The 15,805-nt window shown below is 42.8% G+C and overlaps 1 protein-coding gene across 4 annotated transcripts in view; it reads left to right on the forward strand.

The window, feature by feature from the left end:
* Positions 1-15,805, forward strand: part of FBXL2 (F-box and leucine rich repeat protein 2) — a 145,685-nt gene that overhangs the window by 90,555 nt on the left and 39,325 nt on the right. For all 4 annotated transcript variants that reach the window (XR_644266.3, XR_644265.3, XR_004182325.1 and 1 more), the window contains exons 6-13: positions 5,168-5,236; positions 5,336-5,431; positions 5,695-5,821; positions 5,967-6,041; positions 7,399-7,529; positions 9,355-9,415; positions 10,180-10,224; positions 10,764-10,820. Coding sequence is in view for 1 of the 4 variants with exons in the window: in XM_003895235.3 (XP_003895284.1) it covers positions 5,168-5,236; positions 5,336-5,431; positions 5,695-5,821; positions 5,967-6,041; positions 7,399-7,529; positions 9,355-9,415; positions 10,180-10,224; positions 10,764-10,820 (661 nt within the window). In the remaining 3 variants the exon portion in view is untranslated. The remainder of the gene's footprint in view (positions 1-5,167; positions 5,237-5,335; positions 5,432-5,694; positions 5,822-5,966; positions 6,042-7,398; positions 7,530-9,354; positions 9,416-10,179; positions 10,225-10,763; positions 10,821-15,805) is intronic.

Here is a 15,805-nt window from a genome sequence, read left to right on the forward strand (position 1 = left end):
CCTTTTGATTTCTTTCATGACCCGTGGGTTGTTTAGAACAATATTATTTAGTTTCTAAATATTTGGACATTTTCCAGAAGAGCACATTACTGATTTCTAATTCAATTCAGTCGTGATCACAGAACATAGTTATACCCTGAATCCTTTTAAATTTATTGAGACTTGTTTTGTGGCCAATAATATGGCCACTCCTGGCAAGTGTCCCATGTGCACTTGAAGAGAATGTATATTCTGCTGTTAGATGAAGTTTGCTATAAATGCCAGTAGGACAGGTTGGTTGATAGTATTGAGCAGATCTTCTCTATTCTTACTAATTTTCCGACTACTAATTTATCAACTAATAAGAGAGAAGTATTGAAATATCTGCCTATAATTTTTTATTTGTCTATTTCTCCTCACAGTCCTGTCAGCTCTTGCTTCGTGTATTTTGAAGCTCTGTTATTATGTATATAAACATTTAGAATTGCTATGTCTTTTTCATTGATATGTCCTTCTTTTATCCCTGATAATTTTCTTTACTAGAAAATCTACTTTGTCTCATATTGTCACTCCAGCTTTCTTTTGACTAGTGTTGGCATTATATCTGTTTTTCTATCATTTTACTTTAATCTATTTGTATCTATATTTAAAGTTGATTTTTTATAGTTGGGTGTAGCTTTTTTTTTTTTAGACGGAGTCTTGCTCTGTCACCCAGGCTGGAGTGCAGTGGAGTGCAGCTCACTGCAACCTCTGCCTCCTGAGTTCCCGCCATTCTCCTGCCTCAGCCTCCCAAGTAGCTGGGACTCCAGGCACGCGCCATCACGCCCAGCTGATTTTTTATATTTTTAGTAGAGATGGGGTTTCACCATGTTAGCCAGGATGGTCTCGATCTCCTGACCTCATGATCTGCCCGCCTTAGCCTCCCAAAGTGCTGGGATTACAGGCATGAGCCACCACGCCCAGCTGGGTGTTGCTTTTTATCCAATATGACAGTCTTTGCTTTTTAATTTGGGTTAGACTATTTGCATTTAATATGATGATTATGGTTAGGTTTAAATCCACCCTCTTGCTGTTTGTTTTCTATTTGTCCCATACATTCTTTTTTCCCCTTTCCTCTTTCTTTCTTCTTTTAGATTTTTTTTTTTTTTTTTTTTTTTTGAGACAGGGTCTTGCGCTGTTGCCCTGGCTGGAGTGCAGTGGCACAATCTCGACTCACTGCAGCCTCTGCCTCCTGCATTCAAGCGATTCTCGTGCCTCAACCTCCCAAGTAGCTGGGGCTACAAGCATGGGCCACCTTGCCTGGATAAGTTGTGTATTTTTAGTAGAGACAGTTTTTCACCATGTTGCCCAGGCTGATCTCGAACTCCTGACCTCAAATGATCTGCCCGCCTCAGCCTCCCGAAGTGCTGGGATTGTACAGGCGTGAGCTACCATGCCTGGCCGAGATTAAGTGTTTTTTAATGACTTCATTTTATATTCTTTTTTCGCTTCGTTTCTATAACTCTTCATATGTTTAGTCATTGCTTTAGAGTTTATTGACTACATGTTTAATTTAGTACAGTCTACCTTCATATTGTATTATGTAAAACTTTCATTTCTCCTCACTTCGTCTTTATGCTATTGTTGTCATACATTTTAATTCTACTTATATACACTTCATAGATTTAGTACCTTTGTTTAACAGTCAACTATTTTTAAGAGATTTATTGTTATTATTATTATTTTAGACAGTCTCCCTCTGTCACCCAGGCTGGAGTACAGTGCCATGGTCTAGGCTCAGTGTAACCTCCACCTCCCAGGTTCAAGTGATTCTTGTGCCTCAGCCTCCCAAGTAGCTGAGACTACAGACATGTACCACCCTGCCTGGCTAATTTTTGTACTTTTAGTAGAGACAAGGTTTTGCCCTGTTGGCCAGGCTGGTCTCAAACTCCTGGCCTCAAGTGAGCTGCCTGCCTCAGCCTCCCAAAGTGTTGGGTTTACAGGCATGAGCCACAGTGCCCTGCCTATTTTTAAGAGATTTAAATTTAAAAATTGTATATACCCAAGTAGTTGCTACATCCAGTCTTTCCTTTCTGTAGACACATATTTTTAACTGGTATCATTTTCTTTCTGCATAAAGAAATTTTTTTACATTTCTTTTACTGTAAGCCTGATTAATTCTTCCAGCTCTTCTATGTCTAAAAAAATCTATTTTTTCCTTCACTTAAAAAAAAATATTTTTGCTAGGCCGGGTGCAGTGGCTCACGCCTGTAATCCCGGCACTTTGGAAGGCTGAGGTGGGTGGATCATGAGGTCAGGAGATTGAGACCATCCTGGCTAACACAGTGAAACCCCGTCTCTACTAAAAATACAAAAAAAAGAAAACTAGCCAGGCGAGGTGGTGGGCGCCTGTAGTCCCAGCTACTCAGGAGGCTGAGGCAGGAGAATGGTGTGAACCTGGGAGGCAGAGCTTGCAGTGAGCTGAGATTGCGCCACTGTACTCTAGCCTGGGCAACAGAGCGAGACTCCGTCTCAAAAAAAAAAGCAAAAATTTGCTGAGTATAGAATTCTATAGTGACTATTTTTTTTGTATTTTAAGGATGGTGCTCCTCTGTTTTCTTGCCTTTTCATTACCAGTGATAAAACTGCTGTCACCTTATGTTTTATTCTCTGTACATAAGATGGCTTTGTTTTCTGGCTGTTTTTAGGGTTTTCTCTATCACTGGTTCCTCTCTCTCTCTCTCTGGAATCTCACTCTGTCACCCAGGATGGAGTACGGCGGTGACACTTTGGCTCACTGTAACCTCCACTTCCTGAGCTCAAGTGATCCTCCCACCTCAGCCTCCCAAGTGGCTGGGACCACAGTCACACACCACCACGAATGGCTAATCTGTCACTGGTTTTGATCAATTTGGTTATAATACGCCTTGGTGTGTTTTTCTTCATGTTTCTTGCACTTGTAGTTCTTTGAGTTCCTTGGGTCCATAGGTTTATTGTTTTCATAAAGTTTGGGGAAATTTTGGCAATTATTTCTTCAGTATTTTTTCCTCCTTCCTCTGTCTCCTCTTATTTAGTGATTCCAATCACATGTATATTAGGTTGCTTGAAGTTGTCCCACAGTTCATTCATGCTCTGTTCTTTTTCTGTTTTATTCCGCTCTGTGTTTCATTTTTGACAGTTGCTATTGCTATGTCTTCAAGTTCACTAATCTTTTCTTCTGCCATATCTAATCTGTTGTTAATCTCATCCAATAAAGATCCAATAAAGTTTTATATCAGCCATTGTGGTTTTCATATCTTTGTTGTTGTTGTTGTTGTTGTTGTTGAGATGGAGTCTCACTCTGTGGCCCAAGCTGGAGTGCAGTGGTGTGATTATGGCTCAGTGCAACCTCCACCTCTCGCGTTCAAGTGATTCTCCTGCTTTTAGCCTCCCAAGTAGCTGGAACTATAGGCATGTGCCACCACACCAGCTACATTTTGTATTTATTTATTTTTTTTTTAGTAGAGACAGGGTTTCACTATGTTGGCCAGGCTGATGTTGAACTTCTGACCTCAAGTGATCTGCTTGCCTTGGCTTCCCAAAGTGCTGGGATTACAGGCGTGAGCGACTGCATCTTGGATCACTTTTATTTTTCCAAGTATCTACATAATGTTTAATTGTTAGCTTCATAGAAATGTATTCTAGGCAATAACATTGTAACTTTTAATGCCTTTGTTGTTTCTGCTATTTGTGTCAGTTTAGAGTAGGTTTTGGTGGATTACATCTTCTCTTTATTGTGGATATATTTTCCTCCTTCTATGAAAACATAATTTTTTGTTCAGTGCCAGACATTGTGAATTTTACTTTGTTGGATGCAGATATTTTTGTATTCCTATAGATACTCGAGTTTTATTCTGGGATACAGCTGACTTAATTGGGAATAGTTCCTGTTAGGTCTTGTTTTTAAGATTTGTTAGGTTGTACCAAAGCAGTGTTTAGGGCTTATTGTGCACCACTCCTAAAGGAAGACTATTCTCAATACTCTACCCAATGCCCCAAGAATTGTGGCATTTTTCACCCTTGGTTGGTAGAAATGGGCACTATTCCTTGCCCTTGGTGAGCTCTGGCTACTGTTTCCTTTAATGCTTTTTGTTGATTCTTATTCCCTGGCCTTGGGCTTTGGGTAGTTTCATCACATGTGTACATTGGTCAGTGTGGGACTGAATTCTTTTTGTTGTTGTTGTTGTTTTGGAGATAGAGTCTCACTATGTTGCCTAGGCTGGTCTCAAACTCTTGGGCTCAAGTGATCCTCCTGCTTTGGTCTCCCAAATTGCTGGGATTACAGGCATAAGCCACCATGCCTGGCCTGTAATTAATTCTTGAGGGGCACCCTCCACAGATCTCTGGAGTTCTCTTTGTGATGTTCTCTCTACTCTAGTGCTCTTGCCAGATAACTCCGGCTGCCTTGGTCTTCCTAGACTTTCAGCCCCATCTCTTCATCTCAGACAGTCCATCAGGCTCCAGCTTGGTTCCCCCTACCTGTACCAGGGCAGGTTGGAAGGAGCACATCTGAAAGCTGTATTTCAGAATGATGGAGATGACCTGAGCTAGTCCTTGCTGAATATGTTAAGCAATGAGTGGTGAATAGGGGGTTTTAATTTGCTGCTTCTGGCCTTGCTACCAACCCACAGATCAATGAGGAAGTTTCTCTTCATGACTGAATGTCCTCACCAGTAAAATGAGTGGGTCTTGATACTGATTAACTGCTGTCTTCTATCAATCACCAGAAATGGTTTCTCTGGAAAGGCTCTAGGGTAAGCAAGTGACAGCATGGCACAGTACAAGAAGATTTGCCCCCTTGCTTCAAATTGATTTTTTTGTAGAGCGGAGGGAGCAGGGAGCTAGGCCTCTATTCTCATGATTTGGTGATGACTCACCAAGCTGTGTGTAAAGGAGAACTGATTGATAAGTAGTCTAGGACTCTGCTTCTCAAAATGTGGTCCCTAGACTAGCAGCACTGGCATCACCTGGGAGTTTCTTTAAACTGCAGATTGTCAAGCTCCATTCTAGATCTGTCATCAGAATCTGCACTGTGACAAGAACCCTAGCTGAGTCTTACACGCTTTAATTAAGTTTGAGGGAGCACTGTTCTAAGCGTGAATGGTTTCATATGCCCTCTAGTGGCTGTCCAGCAACTTGCAGGGAGCTTTACAATGTTTTCTCATTTTAGGACCTTTGCACAGAACTGCCGAAACATTGAACATTTAAACCTCAACGGATGCACAAAAATCACTGACAGGTAAATAATGAAGATTAATTGGTGACCAAATAGCCACAGGGAGAGAGAAGGGAAAGAAACATGGTTGAAAATATCTTTAGTGCGTCTGCTCTTTTTCAGCACGTGTTATAGCCTTAGCAGATTCTGTTCCAAGCTGAAACATCTGGATCTGACCTCCTGTGTGTCTGTTACAAACAGCTCCTTGAAGGGGATCAGGTAAGAGTGCCCATTGTTTGTGTCAAGAGAATACCCAAAACTATGAACATTCTGGAAGCCTTCCTAATGGTCACATTGGATCCAGCAAGAAATAGGTGTCTCCAAGAGGTCCCAGGCATGGGTCTCCCCTTCTGAATTTCTGGTGATGAAACTCAGAGTTATTAAACTCAGAGTTATTTATCTGGTGATGTACTAAACTCAGAGTTGGTCGTTAACTCTCTACAGGAGAGACTGCACATAGTTTTTGTTTCTTGTTCTCTCAGTGAGGGCTGCCGAAACCTGGAGTACCTGAACCTCTCTTGGTGTGATCAGATCACGAAGGATGGCATCGAGGCACTGGTGCGAGGTTGTCGAGGCCTGAAAGCCCTGCTCCTGAGGGGCTGCACACAGGTACCAGAGGGTTGATACAGCTGTTTGTGTTATGTGTCAGGTGTGGGCACATCATCCAGGGAGCTGCTTTTGCATTTCTCTTGGTGTCCCACTGTTCCCTCACCTGGATTCCAGCTGTCAAATTTTGTTTTCTCTGTCCACTCAGTTAGAAGATGAAGCTCTGAAACACATTCAGAATTACTGCCATGAGCTTGTGAGCCTCAACTTGCAGTCCTGCTCAGTAAGTAGCACGCCTTTCCTGAACACCGTTGGCTCTATGTTGTCTCCCAAAGCAATCTGCCCCCCGGGCAGCTGAGATGGGCTGTGTTGCCACACCCTGATTTTCATCCTGTGTCCTTATAGAACCTACCAATTTGTCACAAGATGGAAGAACAACAACAAAAAGGACTCATACGCAGTACAAAGCCACCGACATCGCCCCTAAAAATAATAGAGACCAGGTCTTGATTTTGTTGAATAGAGTATTAGGGACACTATTGAGGAATGCCGTGAATTGGTCACTAAATAGTTATAAGACATGAAGTGTCTTTTTTTTTTTTAACTTATAAATTGAGGATGATGACTCCTCTCACGTTGTTTCAGTGGATAATACGAAATAACACATGCAAAAATGCTTTAAAGAATAAAACGCATAGGCAAGAGCAAGGTGGCATTTTCATCCGGACATTAGCCTGTGGAAAACTATTGGTCCTTCTCCACTGCCATTGTAAACGTTGATAATTGAAGAGGATGCTTTGCTACATCCTGCCAGGTTTTTCAAGGGGAACGTAGGTTTTGAGAAAGGTAAGGGAAAGCCCTTGCATTCAGCTTTAAATGAATATATTATAAATCTTTAGAGTCCCTGGTGGTGGGGAAAAAACCAGAAACTATCTGCTGGACAAATGTTGACCTTATGGGCCAGGACTATTCAAAAATAGGACCTTGACTTATGTATAGGACAGCACTGGCTGATGGCTTGAAGTATATAGATGTGTGTGTTTATTTCTGTATCAAGTAGTCTGTTCAAGTGAACATATTATTTTGAATCTTCATGGCCAAATTCATAGAATTTAAGATATGTATCAATAATTTTGTGATGTATTTAATTTTCCTGTTGTCTAAAACATTTGATGAAATATAAATATACATGTGTATATTGTAAATATCTAAGGCATTAATCTGCAGAAATCCAATCAAACATTAATGTCATTTAAACTCGGGAAGCCTCAAAAGTTCTTTATTTAATCAGATTTTTTGATTATGAGTTTATGAATTTTATGAAAAAAATCTGTATTTTGATGACTCTAGTGAGGGAGAAATGGAATTTTAAACTTTTATTTTCCATTTGTATTATTTAAAAATTTTAGTTTTTCCTGGATGCATGTGTCTTATCTAAATTGCTGGAATATTTTAAAGCTATGCAGAGATAACACAAGTACATGTCTACCCTGTACTTCTTATTTTGTTGGAGTTATTTGGATAAAATGCTAGTAATCAGCAACCAAAACTCATTGAACAACAGCAGATATTTTTCTGCTGCTCCCGTTTCGGCATTGCTGGTGTCCTCTGACTTTTCTTTCTGTGCTGCTTTTCCTCAGCGCATTACTGATGAAGGTGTGGTGCAGATATGCAGGGGCTGTCACCGGCTGCAGGCTCTCTGCCTTTCGGGTTGCAGCAACCTCACAGATGCCTCTCTCACAGCGCTGGGTTTGAACTGTCCACGACTGCAGTGAGTACACCGCACTTTTTGCTTTGCAGCTCAGAGTTTGGCTGAGTTAACCAAGAGGGCTTCCTGCAGGAGAGGACAGGCTTGCCAGGTAGGGGTGGTGGAGGCAGTAGTTATGTTGTTGTTGGCTTTTGTTGGGTAAATGGGGGTGGGACAATGTATAAATCCAGTTCATTGAAGGATGTACTGGGAGAGTATAAAATGTCTACCACCAGTGAATCCAAACTTTAATTTCTCAATGAATGTCACAGTTTTCCACCTAATTTACCTCATCCTGTTATTGCTTTAAGCATCTGAGTGAGCACACAGTGAGCAGTGGTAGCCTCACGTCCTCCAGACCTGCTGCCAAGCAGAAGAATGAGGGGAACATCACAATCACTTAGCTTCTTCCCCAGTAGGAAAAAGGTTTTGTTTTTAACAAATAATGATTTAGGCCAGGCACGGTGGCTCACGCCTGTAATGCCAACACTTTGGGATGCTGAGGTGGGTGGGTCACCTGAGGTCGGGAGGTCGAAACCAGCCGGGCCAGCATGGTGACACCTTGTCTCTACTAAAAATACAAAAATTAGCCGGGTGTGGTGGCAGGCGCCTGTAGTCCCAGCTACTCGGAATGCTGAGGCAGGAGAATCACTTGAACCCGGGAGGCGGAGATTGCAGTGAGCCAAGATTGTGCCACTGCACTCTAGCCTGGGTGACAGAGTGAGATCCCATCTCAGGAAAAACAAAAAAACAAAAAAAAAACCCCAATAATTTGTATTCTGATCTTCAAGGTAATAGATTATCATTACCAGCTATGAATATTAAAATTTTAACAACAGTAACAATAGAAACTGACTTCAGAACCAGCAACCTTTAAACTCTACCCAAGAGGCAGAAAAAAAGATACTTTTTAAAAATCTCTACTTCCCAATGAAACTGATCCATTCCCACGCTCACACCAGTTCTGTATCTTTTAAGAATCGTATATTTCTGCTTTTACCAATTTTTCTTACTGTTGTAGAGAAGGTACTATATCATTTAGATATTTCTGCTTACAAGGAATTTGGGTGATCATAACTGGTCAGAAAGGAGGTCAAAATTGTTGCTGTAAGAGAGTGTTTAACTTAGAATGTTATTCATGCACCCATCCCTATTAAGCCTGGGTAACTGAGAATTAACTTATTTTTCATTGTCTACAAATTTTTTAAATTTCCTTTAGGGTACCTGGGAATTTCTATAAATGCAGTAAATATCAAGATGATTTCATTGAGAAAAGTTCATTTTAAATGTGTTTAAAAAGTGAACAAGGCTGGGCATGGTGGCTCATGCCTGTAATCCCAGCACTTCGGGAGGCCGAGGAGGGTGGATAACCTGAGGTCAGGAGTTTGAGACCAGCCTGGCCAACATGATGAAATCCTGTTTCTACTAAAAATACAAAAATTAGCTGGGCATGGTGGCAGGCACCTGTGGTCCCAGCTACTTGGGGAGACTGAGACGGGAGAATCGTTTGAACCTGCGAGGCGGAGGCTGCAGTGAGCCAAGATCCTGCCACTGCACTCCAGCCTGGGTGACAGTGTGAGACTCCGTTTGCAAAAAACAAACAAAAAAACCCAAAAAACAAATATTAGAATACTATTTGAAAACAACATGCTGGTATAGCAGGAAGATTCTTACTTTCCAAATTTGGGATGGAACTTTGGGGCTTTGGGCAGGTCACATTCCCTCAGGGCTGTTAACAGAAGGAAAAGCATGTCAAAGAGCAGCAAAAACTCAAGTATGCATCATACATTCTGTGCTTCCACTGTTAACTAGTTGGTACCGTTTTCTCCCCTGTATACTTTCTCCTCAGAATTTTGGAGGCTGCCCGATGCTCCCATTTGACGGACGCAGGTTTTACACTTTTAGCTCGGGTAAGGCATAGATTTAAAGAATACAACCAAACTCTAATTCACCTCCCGAATTCAAAGTGACTTGGAGTAGTTTCGGGTGTGCAGAAGACTGCCTTCGGCAAAGACAGGCGCTGAGCAGAGCAGAGCCCTTGGGGTGTGCACTGCAGTTTCTCCGGTTAGGCAGACTTCTAGGGAAGTCCTGTAGAGGGTTCTGTAAAGGGTCTGGGCCTCACATGTGCTCAAGCGGGGCCAGCCTCCTCCTGGCAGTCGGCTCCATTCCTCATATGGACCCCAACTTGGCCTCTCAGCAGCTCCCCGTAATTGGGCTGTACTCTGCCCTTTGCCCTGCAAACACCACTGGGGGCCCCTCTGGACCTGCTGTCAGGAACCCATGTCCTCCTGGGGCTGCTGATACACTCTGCTACCTCCACCCAACCACCACAGTGTGGCTTCATGCCCCATCCCCATGCCCTCCTGGAGCCTAGGCTAAAATTTACCTGCTGATGTCTGCGAGCCACTGGGAAGGTTTTGGACAACTCTCTTTCCAAGTTGAGAGAAGGAAACGCAGCCAGAGGCAGCCCTGTTCCCAGTTCCGAAGCACCGTGTGTAACTCAAAAGGAAGCTGCTCAGAAGTGCTGGTTTACTGGGTAGCTTTAGGAACAGGGCATGCTTCTTAATAGAAGAGAACAAGGACACTGGGCCAATACTCAGAGGGGTGGGGCAAGCCACCATTGTTGCCCTCACCACTGACTCACATGTAGGGTGTGTCTTGTGGACTCTTCCAGAATTGCCACGAATTGGAGAAGATGGATCTTGAAGAATGCATCCTGGTGAGTGGACTCCTGACAGCCCTGCAGGGCAGCCTGCCCCTCAGTCACTGCTGGCCAGTGCGGCACAGCCAGAGACACTGACTGGCTGTCATCCTGACCCTCCTTGATCAACCTCAGTGGCAGGGCTTGGAAACCTGTGAAGGCCATGGCAGTGGATGTGTGAACTTTTGGCCATTCTCAGTCATCAGACGGAACTACAGAAGAGAAGTTCAGGATAGCTCTGTAAAATAAGCTTGCATGTCCAGTGATGGGGTGACTCCAAAGAGGAGAATCCTGGGAACCCTCCTTGCCCACTCCACTTTGTCTCTTGCCCCAGGTCTCCTTGGGGCACCAGAGGAGAGACCAAAAAACAGTTATGCATCTCTAGAAGTGGGCAGATTTTAGAGTGCTGGTGAAGAGAGGAGCTCCCAGCCCCAGAGTGTTTGAGATGAATTTTTAATTCTCTTTTACACCTTTTGATTCTCATGTTCAGGAGAAGCCAGGATTAGGTATTAAGTTCTGGTGTAGAAGCCACACTGACACAGCGTGTTTCTCTCCAGATAACCGACAGCACACTCATCCAGCTCTCCATTCACTGTCCTAAACTGCAAGCCCTGGTGAGTCTGAGTTTTTCTGACATTATTCACCTGTTAAAGATGAGAGAGCCCTCCCGCCACAGCAGGAAGCTGTTTGGGTTCTCGTTCTGTAAGGTATCATCTCTCGATTTCAAAGATCTATTAATTGGGCTAACTTGGGAGGCAAGGTATCTAAATATTTGATGACTGTTTTCATTGAATTTGCAGTTTCAGGATTCCCAAAAAAGAAATGTGCAGATCCAGATGGCTTTGTTGGGGAACTCTGCCAAACATTTAAGGAATGAACATCTTTTTTTTTTTGAAACAGGGTCTCACTCTATTGCCCAGGGTGGAATGCAATGGTACAATCTCAGCTCACTGCAACCTCTGCCTCCCAGATTCAAGCGGTTCTCCTCAACCTTGTGCATAGCTGGGATTACAGACATGTGCGACCACGCCTGGCTAATTTTTGTATTTTTAGTAGAGATGGGGTTTCACCATGTTGGCCAGGCTGGTCTCAAACTCCTGACCTCAGGTCATCTGCCTGCCTCGACCTCCCAAAGTGCTGGGATTACAGGTGTTAGCCACTGTGTCTGACCTGAATTAACATCAATTTTATACACTCTCTTTTAGGAAATAGACAGTAAAACATTTTACAACTCTTTATTTTGAGACAGAGTCTTGCTCTGTCGCCCAGGCTGGACTGCAGTGGCACAATCTCGGCTCACTGCAACCTCTGCCTCCTGGGTTCAAGCTATTTTCCTGCCTCATCCTCCCGAGTAGCTGGGATTACAGGTGTGCACCACCACGCCCAGCAAATTTTTGTATTTTTAGAAGAGACAGGGTTTCACCATGTTGGCCTGGCTGGTCTCGAACTCCTGACCTCAAGTGATCCATCTGCCTCGGCCTCCCAAAACTTTTCTTTTTTTAACAAGGCCAGTAATACCCTGTTATCAAAACCAAACAAAAATTGTACCAAAAAAACTACAGACTGATGTTCCTCATAAATATAGAAGCAAGTATCTGTAACAAAATGTTAGCAAATAGAATGTAGCAATATATAAAAATAATTATAATACCATGGCCAAGCAGGATTTACTCCGGAGACACAAGTGCAGTTTAATATTTGAAAACTGACTGATGTAATCAACCATGTTAACTAAAGAAGAAAAATTACATGATCACATCAACTAATGCAGAAAAAAAACCTGACAAAATTCAAAAGAGGGCCGGGCACAGTGGCTCACACCTGTAATCCCAGCACTTTGGGAGGCTTAGGCGGGCAGATCACAAGGCTGGGAGATTGAGACTATCCTGGCCAAAATGGTGAAACCCAGTCTCTACTAAAAATACCAAAATTAGCTGGGTGTGGTGGCACACGCCTGTAGTCCCAGCTACTCGGCAGGCTGAGACAGGGGAATCGCTTGAACCTGGCAGAGGTGGCAGTGAGCCAAGGACACACCACTCCACTCCAGCCTGGCGACAGAGTGAGACTCTGTCTCAAAAAAAGAAAAAAAAATTCAAAAGTAAAAGTTACTTAAAGTACCAGGAGGCCGGGTGCGGTGGCTTACACCTGTAATCCCCAGCACTGTGGGAGGCTGAGGCGGGCGGATTGCCTGAAGTCAGGAGTTCGAGACCAGCCTAACCAACATGGAGAAACCCTGTCTCTACGAAAAACACAAATTAGCCAGGCGTGGTGGCGCACGCCTATAATTCCAGCTACTCGGGAGGCTGAGAGAATCGCTTGAACCTGGGAGGGGGAGGTTGCGGTGGATTCACGCCATTGCACTCCAGCCTGGGCAACAAGAGTGAAACTCCGTCAAAAAAAAAAAAAGCACCAGGAATAGGAGGAAAATCCCCAGTTGCCATGTTCCCTACACAGGGATAACCACTATGGCCCATTTCTGTCCTTCTCGAGAAATTCTCTGTGCAATGAAAAGTGATTCTCTTTCTCTGTCCCTCTCCTCCCTGTCTCTTTCACGCACACACATCCACACCACATCCATGGGAGCAGAAGACACCTGCTGATGGCAATTAAAAGCAGTTCCACCTCCCATTCTGCATCTTCTGCCCCACCACCCTAACCACCTCTGAGTCAGGAATGTGATATAAGCTGCTCACTTCCAGAATGCACCACTCCTGCCGGGGGTGAGTGACAGTGCATGACAGGAGAAAAGGCTTTGAGGCCAGCCTGAGCTGGGCATAACTGGCAAGTCTCAACTTCTTTGAGCCACAATGCCGTCATCTGTAAAAAGGCAATAATGACACCTACTCTGCAGAATTGGCCCGAACCAGACAGCTCTGACTATTGACTATGTTGTTAGTGTTAATATAGAAGGCCCCACTGCTATGCGAACCCTGTTGGCAGCAGATTTTCCTGTTAACTTGGAAAAGGCCAAGCACCCTCTGATTTTCCTTAAATCAGGTTTTAAAAATTTCTATGAATACTTGAATATGCCAGTACCTAAGTTTTTCAATTAATATAACAGTATCTCCTCAGTCTCATATTACTGCTAACTTCTTGATTTCTGAATTTCCCTATATTAAAACAATGGAGAAATTAGCATTCATACACCACCTCCATCATCTTTCTCCAATCTGTGTTTGTAAATATACACATATATATGTGTGAATCTATATGTAAATAAAATGAAATTGGCGGGGCGTGGTGGCTCACGCCAGTAATCTCAACACTTTGGGAGGCCAAGGCGGGCGGATCACCTGAGGTCAGGAGTTTGAGACCAACCTGACCAACATGGAGAAACCCCGCCTCTACTAAAAATACAAAATTAGCCGGGCGTGGTGGTGCGTGCCTATAATCCCAGCTACTCGAGAGGCTGAGGCAGGAGAATCGCTTGAACCTGAGAGGTGGAGGTTGCATTGAGCTGAAACTGCGCCATTGCACTCCACCCTGGGCAACAAGAGGGAAACTCTACCTCAAAAATAAATAAATAAAAATTTAAAATAAAATGAAATAAATACATACACAGAGAGATACTTTTTTGATTCCACTTTATTGTAAGTAATCAAAATTCTATTTTTTGATTTACCAATTTTAAACAGCCTCCTAAAGAACCAGTTTTCTGGCTTTACTCATAAGTCAATTCTAAAAGCTAAACACCAATGAACAGCATTGATTACATAAATACTATTTGATGTAAACCATGTAGAGTGATTCGATTCATGAGAAAGGAAATATATTCCATATTGTTAAGATCAAGCTCAGAGAAGAACTTTTCAAGTATCAAGATCCAACAGAATTCCTCTTCCTTAGCTTCTCTTCCCTCGAGGTTGCACTCTGCTGCTCAGTTACGTAGCCAGTAGTTCTAGTTTCTAGTGGTAGTTTCTAGTTTGGGGCTGTTACAACCAGTACTGCTATGTCTTAGATTTTTTATTCTGCAGGAATACCTTACACCCATCCACTTAGGTCTCCCCTGCCAGGACTCAAGTCCAAACTCTCAGACATTTCCTTGCTTCATAGACTGCAGTAGCCATTCACTTGCCCTAAACTGTATCCACTTCCGCACTAACAAATTTGGCAGAGTGGGTTTTTTTTCAATTTTAACTTTACTGAAGTAAAATATACATGCAGAAAAGTACATTTATCATTGGTGTACAGATCAATGCATTTCCATAAACTGAATACACCCCAATCAAAGGTCAACATTATCATGACCCCAGAAAGGCCCTTTCTGCTCCCTTTCAATCACTGATCCCCCAAAAGTCGTGACTTCCAAATAGCATATATCAGTTTTGCCTCTGTTTGTATTTTATTTAAATGATATGAATGGAACCATCATGTATACTCATCTGGTTTCCTTATCCATATTGTTACATGTAGTTTGTATATTGTTCATTCTCACAGCTTTATAGAATGGGGACACTGTGATTTATTTATCCTTTCTCTACTTGTGAATATTTGAGTACCGCTTCTAGTTTGGGGCTATTGGAGCCAGTATTCCTATGTTTTTTGGTTAACACATGTATGCATTTCAGCCAGAAACATCGAAATCACCCCTGCAGCATGAGAGACTTCCAGTTGCTCCACATCCTCACCAACACTTATTTTCCATCTTTTTTGAAAAACAATTGTAACATCACATTGTCCTTACAACTCCTCCCACTGACCTTGGAATCAAATTTCTTTACATAATCTACACAACTCTGTGATCTGGCCCTTACCTCCCCAATTCATCTGCATCTACATGCATCCTCTTATTTCCCACCTATTATATGTTGACCTTCTTCCTAAACAGTACTTGCCATTCTCCTGCTACCCCTGGGCTTTGCACACAACAAACTCTTTGCTCTCTTTCCTAGGATTAGCTCCTAGTCCTTCAAATAGCAACTCAGTGGTCTCTTCCCCAGGACAAATCCTGCTATCTTATGCTGTCAAAGCATCTCAGCTTCAGTTTAAAAGATTAGCATTATTTGATTTTCTAGACTCTCCAGTCTGGGCTCCGCCAGTGCAGAAAAGTATATTTTTACTCATCATTGCACCTGTGGGGGCTGGGACAGAGTTGGAGCTCATATATTTGAAGGAACAAATGAACAAATGGAACATTGATGCAGTACTTTTGCCTCTCCAGTTTTTATGGTGGGGTGAATCTTACATTTGATATGCATTGGGAGAAACTGTCAGGTCTAAAACTGTTTTTGATATGGAGAACTTAAGAGAATTACACAAATGTCATTTGGCTATATAATATTCATCTGAATTTATCTTCTGCAACCGTTACTGTTTACCCAAGAGAAGTCAGTAATGTCAGATCACACCGTTCAAGGTCTATTTGATTTTAACCTTCAAAGATGTTCAGTACATCTCTGGGTCACAGCTATTTATGCAGTTTTCTAAATGACATTAGATGCACTGATTTCACTTGCATCCCCTCAAATGGAGAACTGGCCAATAAAACTGCTGTCAAGGGGGTAAACTCTGAAATTTCCCCTGAAAATTTTATTTCCATCATTACACAATTAGAAGAGAGAAGCCACTCCCAGTGTAGCAAACCCATAACCAAAGGGCC

This window comes from Papio anubis, chromosome 2, assembly GCF_008728515.1.
Source record: "Papio anubis isolate 15944 chromosome 2, Panubis1.0, whole genome shotgun sequence".
Classification (NCBI taxonomy): domain Eukaryota; kingdom Metazoa; phylum Chordata; class Mammalia; order Primates; family Cercopithecidae; genus Papio; species Papio anubis.